Below are 13,625 nucleotides of genomic sequence, written 5' to 3'. Positions count from 1 at the left end.
TTGTGCCCTCCCTCCACCTTTTTTCCCATTAGTGTTTACAATGTTTGATTTACTGCTGAAATAAACACTATTATTTACTGAGCGTTTACTCATTTACTTGTTGACACACCCTCTCCCCTCTGCCCTTGATCCACCACCTTGGACAGACCCTCCATGAATGAAGAGACTGAAACTGCAGAACCTGGGCCCACAGTAGGATACGAATATTTACTGAGCCAGACAATTCCCAATTAGTTACTTTTATCATCCTCCCATTTGAAAATACGGAGGAGACTAAAGGAAACAGCGCAGCTGTGATAGCTTGTAAACTGCATTAATTTGGGATGTGCTGCCTCCTTGCCCACTGCGTGCCGCTGTGGCAGCAAATTCCTGGTCCAGCGGTCCCTTCCTAAACCTGGCCCATTTGGATGTGTGAGGCCGCCATCCGGGCCATGCCATGCTCCTAGGAAGGCCACTTCGAACCCAGGTCTGCCACATAAAGGTGGAAAGGAGAACCTTTTATTCAGTGTCTGTGTCCCTTTTTTAAACAATTAACTTATCATGTTTTTTGAAAAAGTAACAAAAAACATGCATTATATAATACTGTGTTCTCGAGGTCAATATCTACTATTTAAAATTCAAAATTCTCCCCTGCTTACCTCCTGTAACCTGGACTTTTAATTGTTGAATATAGATATTTATTTATCTGTTCTTGAGCAAGGCTTTGCATTATTCTGTCTCTTAACCTTCTTTCCTCTGATCTTATGTCTCCAGTGTCTTCTTGACCTGCCCTGAACCTCAAGTGAGCTTTCTATCTCCTTTGCTACTTTACTATCTCCTTTGATAGTTTAGTTCATCTTTGTTGTTGCGGTTTAGCCTTTAGGTCGTCTTTACTCTTTTTTGACCCCGTGGACTTTAGCTCACCAGGCTCCTCTGTCATGCCCTAGGGCAACTAAGCCCGTGAGCCACAACTACTAAGGCCTGTGCACCAAGAGCCTGTGCTCTGCAACAAGAGAGGCCACTGCAACGAGAAGCCCAACCCCACAACGAGAGAGTAGCCTAGACACAGCCATGAAGACCCAGCGCAGGCAAAAAGAAGTTAATTATGGCTTTGTGGCCATAGATAACTGTAGCAGCAGGAAGAACTGGAATCTAGGAGGTATTCTGACACATCTGGGGAGTATTAGAGATGATGGAAGTGGCAGGTGCCAGTATGTTTTCCCACAGAGGTAAGAAGGCAGAAGTACTTCAGTGGGATTCACACTGGGTTTCCTTTTCTATCTTGATTTGAGGAAGAATTGAATATGATCAGGGAGTGCTTCTCTTGTCTCTTACTCTAGTACTTCCTATATATCTGCATATGGTTGTGTCATGTAGGTAACTACTCCTAGTTAGCTACAGGTCATTTATGGGAAATGGTGTTTTACTGAGAGATTCTTCCACCTTGAGAATCTTTCCAAAATATGTGTCTTGGGACTTCCCTGGCAGTCTAGCGCTTAAGACACTGAGTTTTCACTTCAGGGAGTGCTGGATTGATCCCTGGTCAGGGAACTAAGATCTCACATGCTGCCCAGAATGGTCAGAAAACAAAAACAGAAAACCCAAGAAACCAATGTCTTTCTTGGCACTTTACTCAAACCACTGAAGCTTTCTTGTTGCCCACAGAAAACAGCCTGTTGCACTCCTCAGAATTTTTAGGGTACTATCTCATTGGAAAATACTCTGATGCTGGGAGGGATTGCGGGCAGAAGGAGAAGGGGACGACAGAGGATGAGATGGCTGGATGGCATCACTGACTTGATGAATGTGAGTCTCAGTGAACTTCAGGAGTTGGTGATGGACAGGGAGGCCTGGCGTGCTGCGATTCATGGGGTTGCAAAGAGTCGGACACGACTGAGCGACAGATCTGATCTGATCTGATCAGATGGTTCCTGCTCGTTTTATGACTTTACAAACCATCCTTTTTTACCTCTGGAAATGTAGGCTCCAACCACAAGTGTCCCATGTCCATTCCCTAAACAGGTAGTGATTAAGCTTTCGTGTATGAGCTTCTCTCCATCCTCACCTTCCCCCAAAGTATAGTCAGGTGTGATCAGTGATTGTAATCAGTCATTGCTCCAGGACCCTGAGAGCATTTGTCCTAGAGAAAGTGTCCCATGTCCATTCCCTAAACAGGTAGTGATTAAGCTTTCGTGTATGAGCTTCTCTCCATCCTCACCTTCCCCCAAAGTATAGTCAGGTGTGATCAGTGATTGTAATCAGTCATTGCTCCAGGACCCTGAGAGCATTTGTCCTAGAGAAAGTGAAAGTGTTAATCGCTCAGTCGTGCCTGATTCTTTGTCACCCCACGGACTGTAGCCCACCAGGTTCCTCTGTCCATGGGATTCTCCAGGCAAGAATACTGGATGTGTTGCCATTCCCTTCTCCAGGGGATCTTCCTGACCCAGGGACTGAACCTGGGTCTCCTGCATTGCAAGCCGATTTTTATCATCTGAGCCACCATGGGAAGTGGTGTCCTAGAGAGGCCTTGAGTAATTACTTTGTCTTTAATGAGCTCCTCCAGGACCCAGACTCCTCTGGGATCCAGGGCCCGTTTGGCCCAAGAATGTGCAGAATGGGAGAGGTGGATAGGATTTTCTAGATGCCAGAGATGATTTTACAGGCTGTTATCTCACATGCCTTAGTGAATAAGGAGAAGCAGGATCTCGGGTCACAGTCCTCTCACACTGGGTAAGCTGGGCAGAGAGTAAATAAGCTGGTCTGTTAGGGTTTTTCCAACCTGAAAGTCTTGATTTTTCAGGTTGTTCAGTACTCTCCAGGAGTTTTTCAAGTATGGTAATGCTTTCCTTTTCCACCCCTCTGCTTCCCAAAACTTCACTACATTTGAGAAGTTTTTATTAAGGTTCACATGTTATAATCTATTTTTATTAATGACAACATTCTTATGTATTTCTTACCACGTCATTTATTCCCACAATGTTGTGTAATTTCAGTGTACTAACAACTCTTGAGGTAAGTATTAATGCCATACTTCTGAACCCTTGTTTTATTTTAGAATTATCTTGGAGCTTTAAGAACTGTGTATGGGGTTCCTCTCAAAGATTGTGATTATATTTATCTCAGGGGTCCAGTGATCTTTATTTTTAACAGTGTCATATAGTCTTGCTACTCATTGTGAAGCCCATGGACTGAGGAGGGGCATTACCTGGGTGCTGATTAGAATGCAGAAGCAAGCCTACTGTATTGAAATCAGTGTTTTACAAGCACTCCTAGGAGATTTTTCAGGGATATTAAATTTAAGAAGTGTTACCCTAGATTTCCTTAAGTGCAGTTCTGGCTGAAAACTACTGACTTAACTGGTGAAGAAGGTGAGAGGCTCATGGTACCATCGGTGACAACATCTCCAAGTCCTGTCTCTGGTTTGTGATCGCTAGTCACACTCTTAATACAGATGTGATCCCTAGTCACACAAATGAGGTCCTGCTCATTTACCAAGGAGACAAACTCTGAGAAACCAGGTGTCTCTTCCCAGTGTTTTGCCTCTATGTAATATCCAGGTGAAAACCTGCTGACGTAGCTGGATCAGCCAGCATCAAGGGGTGAAATCCCAGCTGTTGGATTCAGTTATGTCTTTAATGAAAGAGCTTCCCACAAGTAATGATGCTCCTCCTCTGCTTTTTTGTCCACTTTGAGGTGCACTATGGAGTGTTAGGTTTCTCCAGAGAAACAGACCCAGTAGAGAATTTTATCTATATCTATCCATATACATGCATATGTCTCTTTTATCTATATCATCTGTATCCGTGTAATAGTAGTGTGTTTGAAAGGGCTTCTCAGGTAGCTTAGTGGTAAAGAATCTGCCTGCCATCATAGGGGATGCAGGAGATTCGGGTTCGATCCCTGGGTTGGGAAGATTCCCTTGGAGAAGGAAATGGCAACCCACTCCAGTATTCTTGCCTGGGAAATCCCACGGGCAGAGGAGTCTGACGAGCTACAGTCCATGGGATCACAAAGAGTTGGACACGAACAAGAGACTGAGCATTCATACAGTGTGTCTGAGGTACAAGAATAAATACCATGGGGGCAACATTACTCCATACATTTTGTATACATGGTCAAATTTAGTGCTAAATGGTTGAAGGTGGTGAGTTTCTGTCCTGGGAGGAGTTAGTAAGAGTAGTGATTCTAACTTAAAAGGAGTTTTGCTGGCTTTAAAGCTGGAGGAATTCACATTGCAACCTGAAACACGACCAATGGATATTTATGAAACACCACCTGTATCCAGGCACTGGGCTGGGTGCTGCCTCTGTGGCGGCTGTGAAGGCAGACGTGACCCTTTCCTACGTGGAGTTTATAATCCGGTGAAGAAGGCAGCCATAGAGAAATGATCCCATTGTCCTGGAGTGCTGTGGGGACAAGAAGGATGCTTGGAAACATAGCAGTGCATTCTCCTCTGGCCTGTGGGAGATAGGGAGGGTTTGCAGGGCAAATGACATGAAACATATGTGAAGGGCGAATATGGGAAGCCATGGGAAAAGAGGGAGCAGAAGGGAGAGAACTCTAGGGAAGAGGAACAGTGAGTGCAAAGTGTTGGAGCAGAGTGTTGTGTTTAGTCCAGCTTTGCTGGAGAGTGAAATGTGAGTACAGTTGTGGGGCCAGATGGAGTTTCGGAGTTAGGCAAGGGTCGGGTCATGAGTCACTTTTTGAAGGGAATTTGCCTTTAAGGAATTTGCCTTTATGTTAAAAGCAATGGGAATCCACAAAGACTTTATGGAGAATGGTCATCCATTTTTCATCTTAGAATGCTCACTATGATGAAAGATACCGATGTAGATGGTTTCAAGTATGGAAGCAGGGAGATAAATTAAGAGGTTGTTCCAAAGATTGAGACTGACATATACACCCTACTACATATAATATATATTATATATATATAATATATATATAACAGATAACTAATAAGAACCTAATGTATAGCACAGGGAACTATACTCAATACTCTGTAATGGCCTATCTGGGAAAAGAATCTAAAAAGAGTGGAGATATATATATATATATATATATATATATATATATATATATCCAGAGACAAGGGTTTGATCCCTGGGTCAGGAAGGTCCCCAGGAATAGGAAATGGCAACCCACTGCAGTATTCTTGCTTAGGAAATTCCATGGACAGAGAAGCCTTCTGGGCTACAGTCCATGAAGTTGCAGAGTTGGACATGACTGAGTATGTGTGCACACACGCACACGCATACACACACACACACCTGATTCACTTTGCTATACACCTGAAACTAACACAACATTGTAAATCAACTATATTCCAGTAGCATTTTTTTTTCCACAAAATAGATTTTTCCAATAGTACAAACAAGATGTGGTGTCAGGCTGATCTAAGGTGGTGACAGTGTGGATAAGGAGTGGTTGAAGGAGAAAGAATTTCTAGATCTTTTTGACAGATGTTGGGTATTGATAACAGAAGGAGGAAATGAAAGAAGACTCTCAAGCTTTATCTGGATAACCTGGAAGTCTTCTTCTGGGATATGGAAGTTTAGAGGGGGAGGGAATTGGGAGAGGCACAAAGGGAGATCTTGTGTTTCTTTTGGAATCTGTCTAACTGAAGATGTAGATGTACTATCCAAGTAGAGATATTACCCAAGCAATTGAGTATATTATTATATGGTTTAGAGAGACATCTACAACTGAAGTTTAAATGGTAATCAAGCCATTGAAGTAGATGAGTTCTTCTTGGTGCATGTGTGTTAAGTCGCTTCAATCTTGTCCAAATCTGCAGCCCCATGGACTGTAACCCTCCAGGCTCCACTGTCTCTGCATTGGCAGGCAGGTTCCTTACCACTAGCACCACCTGGGAAGCCTTTTTCTTATGGTATATAAACTTATGAGAGAACAGGTTTTAGGAAAAAACCCTGGAACATCAATCAAGTTGAAGATAGAGACAAAACAGAAGCCAGTAGAGTATTGAGGATGTCTGACCGGGCAAGTATGGGAAAAACCAATGTATTATGTGTCTCAGAAGCTAAGGGATAAGAATGTTTTAGGTAAGGTGGAATATTGTTTCATGTTAAAGAGAAATGAAGAAAATAAGTCATTTCCAATGATAGAGATTCTAATTATAGAGAATTGGGGTCCTGTAAAGATTGTAATTATTGTGATGAGAAAAATATAAAATAGTTTTACAAAGCACCTATGAGCCATTTATCATAGAAATAAGTTCATTCTGAAATTCAGGTTTTCAAGGACACTATTATTTCTTCCTAAAGATACTGGAGACAGAACATGACAGGAAGGAATCAAACTATTGTCTCAGAGTTCCTCCTGCTGGGACTGCCCATCAAGTCAGAGCATCAGAACCTGTTCTACGCCCTGTTCCTGGCCATGTACGTTACCACCGTCCTGGGGAACCTTCTCATCCTCGTCCTCATTTGCCTGGACCCCCACCTCCACACACCCATGTATTTGTTTCTCAGTAACCTGTCTTTCTCTGACCTCTGCTTCTCCTCTGTCACAATGCCCAAGTTGCTGCAGAACATGCAGAGCCAAGACCTGTCCATCCCCTATGCTGGCTGCCTGACACAAATGTACTTCTTCCTGTTCTTTGGAGACCTGGAGGACTTCCTCCTTGTGGCCATGGCCTATGACCGCTACGTGGCCATCTGCTTCCCCCTGCACTACACCACCATCATGAGCCCCAGGCTCTGTCTCTTCCTGGTTTTGCTGCCCTGGGTGCTGACCACGTTCCATGCCATGTTGCACACCCTGCTCATGGCCAGGCTGCATTTTTGTGAAGACAATGTGATCCCCCATTTTTTCTGTGATTTGTCTGCTCTGCTGAAGCTGTCCTGCTCTGACACTCGAGTGAATGAGTTGGTCATATTTTTCGTCGGAGGGCTCATTATCGTCATCCCATTCCTACTAATCATCACGTCTTACGCACAAATCGTGTCCTCCATCCTCAAGGTCCCTTCTGCCAAGGGCATCTGCAAAGCCTTCTCCACCTGTGGCTCCCACCTCACCATGGTGTCTCTCTTCTATGGGACAATTATTGGTCTCTATTTATGCCCATCAGCTCATAATTCCACTGTTAAGGAGACTGTCATGTCTATGATGTACACTGTGGTGGCCCCCATGCTGAACCCCTTCATCTACAGCCTGAGGAACAGAGACATGAAGGGAGCTCTCAGAAGAGTCATTTGTAGAAAGAAAATTCACTTCTCTCTTTGATGATAAGGTTGGTATTTCTACACAGTTTTATGTAGGAGATATATTAATACTGAAATATTATTTCAGACTTTTTTTGTCACTATGTAAACTTTTGTTAAAATGACATAGAACATAATCATTCAATAGGTAAAGTGTAGTTGCGTAGTTGAACTAGGGAAAGAGGTCTTGATGATCTTGTAGCAAGGTCTTCCTCTTTTTCTTCCTTATGGGACCCTCTAAAAGCACATTGTAAGATTAGCTTTTTAAATGAAACTCACACTTTGCATGCTTACACTAATATAATGCAGGAGTTTTTTTTTTTTAAGTTATAACTTTGCTTTGATTCTGGTATTATTTTAAAATAATTATGCTCTTAGATCAGTGTGAAATAAGATCCACACTTCACAAACCTCCCAGCCTCCCCTAAATGTGTCCTATTCACTTTCCTGTGCACATTTTTTACATCATTGTATATCTTAGCTTTTTCTCTCCCTCTGATTTATTTTTGTGTCTACCTTATGTTTTTTTGACCTTGTTACCAAACTCAAGTTCAGCTCCTCATTGCTCAAGAATCCAATGCTGAGAGACAAGTGTTGGGTAAAAGGAAAGCTTCCTTTATTGAGGAAGTTCGCAATCCTGGGGAGAATGTGAAATCATGTCCCAAAGAACCAACTCCCACTTGCCAAGTCTTACTCAGAGATTATATTGGGAAAAGAAGAAGGGATTACTTGCTGGGGACAGGGTTATGGGGTCCATGATCACTCACGGTCAGTTTTCTGATTTGTTGATGATGATGTAACCAAGAGTCAATGTCATCAACCATCTGGTTCCAACCCATCTGGGGTCATCATATCTGTTAATTCCAAATTCCTAAGGCATCCCTCTCCTTCTGACCCCTTTGGTAACCATCAGTTTGTTTTCTGTGTCTACGAGTCTGTGTCTGTTTTATAAATAAGTTCATTTTTATCATTTTTTAAGATTCTACATGTAAGTGATATTATATGATATTTGTCTTTCTCTGTCTGACTTATTTCATTTAGAATGATAATCTCTAGGCTCATCTGTGTATTTCATTCCTTTTCATGGCCAAGTAATATTCTAGTGTGTGTGTGTGTGTGTGTGTGTGTTTGTATCACATCTTCTTATCTATCCATCTGCTGATGGACATTTAGGTTGGTTCCATGTCTTGGCTATTGTAAATAGTGCTGCTGTGAGCATTGTGGAGTATGTATCTTTTAAAATTATAGTTTTCATTTTTTCTAGGTATATGCCCAGGAGTGGGACTGCAGGGTTATATGGTAACTCTATTTTTAGTTTTTTAAGGAAACTGCATACTGTTTTCCATAGTGCTGCACCAATTTACATTCCCACCAAGAATGTAGGAGGGGCTCCTGTTTCTCCACACCCTCTCCAGCATTTATTATTTATAGACTTTTTAATGATAGCCATTCTAACTGCAGTGAGATGATACCTTATTCTAGTTTTGATTTACATTTGAAGAGTCAATTTTGTATAGTAAAATGAATCCATTTGACAAGTTTATTTTGACAGTTCATTTTGACAAGCTTTGAAATCTCAAATTTTAACATTGGTTTTCCTCAGAAACATTCAATGCAATCAAATCAAATTCTCAATGAAATTATTTTTTGGAAACTGACAAACTTATTTTGATATAGAGAAGTTTGACATATTTCACTGCATAAACATAAAAATAGTATGAAAAAATAAGAAAGAGAACTGACAGACTATAACATGTCTAATAGACACAAGATTAAAATTCAAAATATCCAGAGAACTCCTACAAATAACATTAGAGTAAAATGATAGCTGAACAGAAAAAAATTTATAAAGAACATTAAAAGAAAAGTCATCAAGAATAAACAATATGTCCAAAAGACTGTTCTATACATCTGTGTCTCTTTTGCTGTCTCGCATACAGGGTTATTGTTACCATCTTTCTAAATTCCATATATATGCATAAGTATACTGTATTGGTGTTTTTCTTTCTGGCTTACTTCACTCTGTATAATCGGCTCCAGTTTCATCTACCTCATTAGAACTGATTCAAATGTACTCTTTTTAATGGCTGAGTAATACTCCACTGTGTATATGTACCACTGCTTTCTTATCCATTCATCTGCTGATGGACATCTAGGTTGCTTCCATGTCCTGGTAAACAGTGCTGTGATGAACATTGGGGTACACGTGTTTCTTTCAATTCTGGTTTCCTTGGTGTGTATGCCCAGCAGTGGGATTGCTGGGTCATATGGCAGTTCTATTTCCAGATTTTTAAGGAATCTCCACACTGTTCTCCATAGTGGCTGTACTAGTTTGCATTCCCACCAACAGTGTAAGAGGGTTCCCTTTTCTCCACATCCTCTCCAGCATTTATTGCTTGTAGACTTTTGGATCGCAGCCATTCTGACCGGCGTGAAATGGTACCTCATTGTGGTTTTGATTTGCATTTCTCTGATAATGATGTTGAGCATCTTTTCAGGTGTTTGTTAGCCATCTGTATGTCTTCTTTGGAGAAATGTCTGCTTAGTTCTTTGGCTCATTTTTTTGATTGGGTCGTTTATTTTTCTGGAATTGAGCTGCAGGAGTTGCTTATATATTTTTGAGATTAGTTGTTTGTCCTCTGCTTCATTTGCTATTATTTTCTCCCATTCTGAAGGCTGTCTTTTCACCTTGCTTATCGTTTCCTTTGTTGTGGAGAAGCTTTTAAAGGGCAAGGCTGGGATGATTTGGGAGAATGGCATTGGAACATGTATATTATCATATATGTGAAATGAATCACCAGTCCAGGTTCCGTGCATGATACAGGATGTTCGGGCCTGGTACACTGGGATGACCCAGAGGGATGGTATGGGGAGGGAAGTGGGAGGGGGGTTCAGGATGGGGAACACATGTACACCCATGGTGGATTCATGTCAATGTATGGCAAAACCAATACAATATTGTAAAGTAATTAGCCTCCAATTAAAATAAATAAATTTATATTAAAAAATGAATAAACAATATGAAAAGATGCTCAAGTCAATGTTAACCAGGGAAAAGCAAATGGAAAAAACATGAAGTGGTAATTGAATGACCACAAAATTGACAATTTAAGAAAATTTGGAAAACTCAGCAGTGGTCACAGTACTGGAAAAGGTCAGTTTTCATTCCAATCCCAAAGAAAGGCAAAGCCAAAGAATGCTCAAACTACCACACAGTTGCACTCATCTCACAGGCTAGCAAAGTAATGCTCAAAATTCTCCAAGCCAGGCTTCAACAGTATGTGAACCGTGAACTTCCAGATGTTCAAGTTGGATTTAGAAAAGGCAGAGGAACTAGATATCAAATTGCCAACATCTGCTGGATCATCGAAAAAGCAAGAATTCCAGAAAAACATCTACTTCTGCTTTATTGACTATGCCAAAGTCTTTGACTGTGTGGATCACAACAAACTGTGGAAAATTCTTAGAGATGGGAATACCAGACCATCTGACCTGCCTCCTGAGAAACCTGGATGAGGTCAAGAAGCAACAGTTAGAACTGGACATGGAACAAAAGACTGGTTCCAAATTGGGAAAGGAGTACATCAAGGCTATATGTTGTCACCATGCTTACTTAACTTATATGCAGAGTACATCATGAGAAATGCTGGACTGGATGAAGCACAAACTGTAATTAAGATTGCTGGGAGAAATACCAATAACCTCAGATATGCAGATGACACCACACTTAAGGCAGAAAGTGAAGAAGAACTAAAGAGCCTCTTGATGAAAGTGAAAGAGGAGAGTGAAAAAGTTGGCTTAAAACTCAACATTCAGAAAACTAAGATCATGGCATCTGGTCCCATCACTTCATGGCAAATGGATGGGGAAACAGTGGAAATAGTGTCAGACTTTATTTTGGGGGGCTCCAAAATCACTGCAGATGGTTACTGCAGCCATAGAATTAAAAGATCCTTCCTCCTTGGAAGAAAAGCTATAATCAACCTAGATAGCATATTAAAAAGCAGAGACATTACTTTGCTAACAAATGTCCATGTAGTCAAAGCTATGGTTTTTCTGGTAGTCATGTATGGATGTGAGAGCTGGACTATAAAGAAAGCTGAGCACTGAAAAATTGATGCTTTCTAACTGTGGTATTGGAGAAGACTCTTGAGAGTCCCTTGGACAGCAAGGAGATCCAACCAGTCCATCTTAAAGGAAATCAGTCCTGAATATTCATTGGAAGGACTGATGATGAAGCTGAAACTCCAATACTTTGGCCACCTGATGTGAAGAACTGACTCATTTGAAAAGACCCTGATGCTGGAAAAGATTGGAGGCAGGAGGAGAAAGGGGTGACAGAGGAAGAGACAGTTGGATGGCATCACCGACTCAATGGACACGAGTTTGAGTAAACTCTGGGAGCTGGTGATGGACAGCGAAGTCTGGCATGCTGCAGTCCATGGGGTCGCAAAGAGTTGGATATGACTGAGCCACTGAACTGAATTGATAATTGACAAATTTATAAATAATTGACCTTCTATGATAAGAACAAGGATACGGGAATAAGAGTACACACACATGTATATTTCAATTTTCTTGATGTATAGTTTACATACAAGACAATATACCCATGTAAAATGTACAGCTCAATGAACTTTGATAAGTATAAGCATTCATATAGCCTCTATCCCAATCCAAAGCTGTAATAATTCCACCACTTCAAAATTTGCTGTGACCCTTTGAAATCAAAATCCCATCCCTGACCACCAATCTGATTTCTATTTATTTGATCTCTATAGTTATAGATTAGGCTTGCCTGATTTTGAAGTTCATACAAATGGAATCATTTATACATACTCTTTTGTATCTGGTATATTTAGCACTACACAATGTTTTGTAGATTTAGCTATATAATTCTATGCCTCAGTGGTTTCTTTTTATTATGGAGTAGTATTCCACTGTATAAATATGGCACAGTTTGTTCATTCATTCACCTTTTGAGGGACATTTTCATTGTACCCAGTTTTTTAATTGTTGAAGGACACTGTCCCTTTCCCCACTGAATTACCAGGTCACCTGTGTGTGAAGTCAATTGACTTCGTATGGGTGAATCTATTTCTGGACTCTCTTCTCTTCTGTTGATCTATGTACCTTTTACTTATCTGTCTTTACTCACATATTCACATCATTTTACTCTTACCTCATTTTTCCATAGTGTATTCTCCGATCTACAGCATCTCTTCTAACCTGATTCCAAATGGAACTTTTAATCTTTTTTATTATAGCAATGCATTTTGGTCTGTTTAATGTCATTTGCCTTAAATTCAACTTTGCTGTTCAAAGATATGGAGAAGGCAATGGCACCCCACTCCAGTACTCTTGCCTGGAAAATCCCATGGATGGAGGAGCCTGGTAGGCTGCAGTCCATGGGGTTGTGAAGAGTTGGACACGACTGAGCGACTTCACTTTGGCTTTTCACTTTGATGCATTGGAGAAGGAAATGGCAACCCACTCCAGTGTTCTTGCCTGGAGAATCCCAGGGAGGGGGGAGCCTGGTGGGCTGCCATCTCTGGGGTAGCACAGAGTCGGACATGACTGAAGCGACTTAGCAGCAGCAGTAGCATTAAAAGATAAACCATGTTGTTTGCATTTATTATCATAACATACTTTTCTTATTTTATTGGTAGTAAAGTTAAACAGAATTCTTCCCATAATGCTACTTTAATATTATGGCTTTTAAATTTTTGAGCTGTTTATTTTAATTAATTCCTTGATTGGTTGGGTTACATACTCTAGTCATTTTAAAAGTTAAAAATGGTACATGAATGCTATTTTATTGAATTTTTATGTATTTTAGATTTTCCTTTTGTATGTATGCTTATATCTGAAGGGTAAATTAGTTAGGTGTAGAATTTTGTGGACATTTGTTTTCCCATTTTTCAAAATTTCTCTGGAGAAATCTGAGGTAAGGCTGACTACTCCTTTTCCCTCCACCCCTCATATGACCATTTTCTCCCCCATTGAAGCTCATGGGATTATTTCTCTAAACTTAAATTTCATCAGATTGTTTTTGTATTAGATGACTTTTGCTACAATTTTTTTTCATAACACAAGTCCCTTTCATTTTTAAGTCTGCCTCTTTCTCCATTTCAAGAGAGTCTTTTACCATTACATCTCAGAACATTGTTCCTTTTTCCCCCTCTACTTTAGTAAGATCAATCTTTTTTTTTTTATAGCGACAGAATTGAAACACATACAATGTAGGCAAAAATGGTGACTTGTGTGTTCTACAAATTAAGGAAAAAACAGACGAGATCGGGTGCGTTCAGGGTGGTAATACAATTATGTAAAGTTTAAAAATAAAATAAAATTAGAAAAAAATTATGCATAAAAAAAGAAAAAAACAATTTGCAATATTGTGGTCTATAAATATTATCATTA

At 40.4% G+C, this 13,625-nt stretch overlaps 1 protein-coding gene across 1 annotated transcript; it reads left to right on the top strand.

Annotated features, from left to right (window-relative positions):
• The first annotated feature begins 6,279 nt into the window (after positions 1 to 6,279).
• Positions 6,280 to 7,224, top strand: LOC102281327 (olfactory receptor-like protein DTMT). Its single transcript, XM_005911451.2, has one exon. It carries the CDS (start codon positions 6,280 to 6,282, stop codon positions 7,222 to 7,224), a length of 945 nt encoding a protein of 314 aa, XP_005911513.2.
• The last annotated feature ends 6,401 nt before the right edge of the window (positions 7,225 to 13,625 follow it).

This window comes from Bos mutus, chromosome 19 (assembly GCF_027580195.1).
Source record: "Bos mutus isolate GX-2022 chromosome 19, NWIPB_WYAK_1.1, whole genome shotgun sequence".
NCBI classification, from domain to species: Eukaryota; Metazoa; Chordata; class Mammalia; order Artiodactyla; family Bovidae; genus Bos; species Bos mutus.
This window is presented reverse-complemented; position numbering and strand designations above follow the sequence as displayed.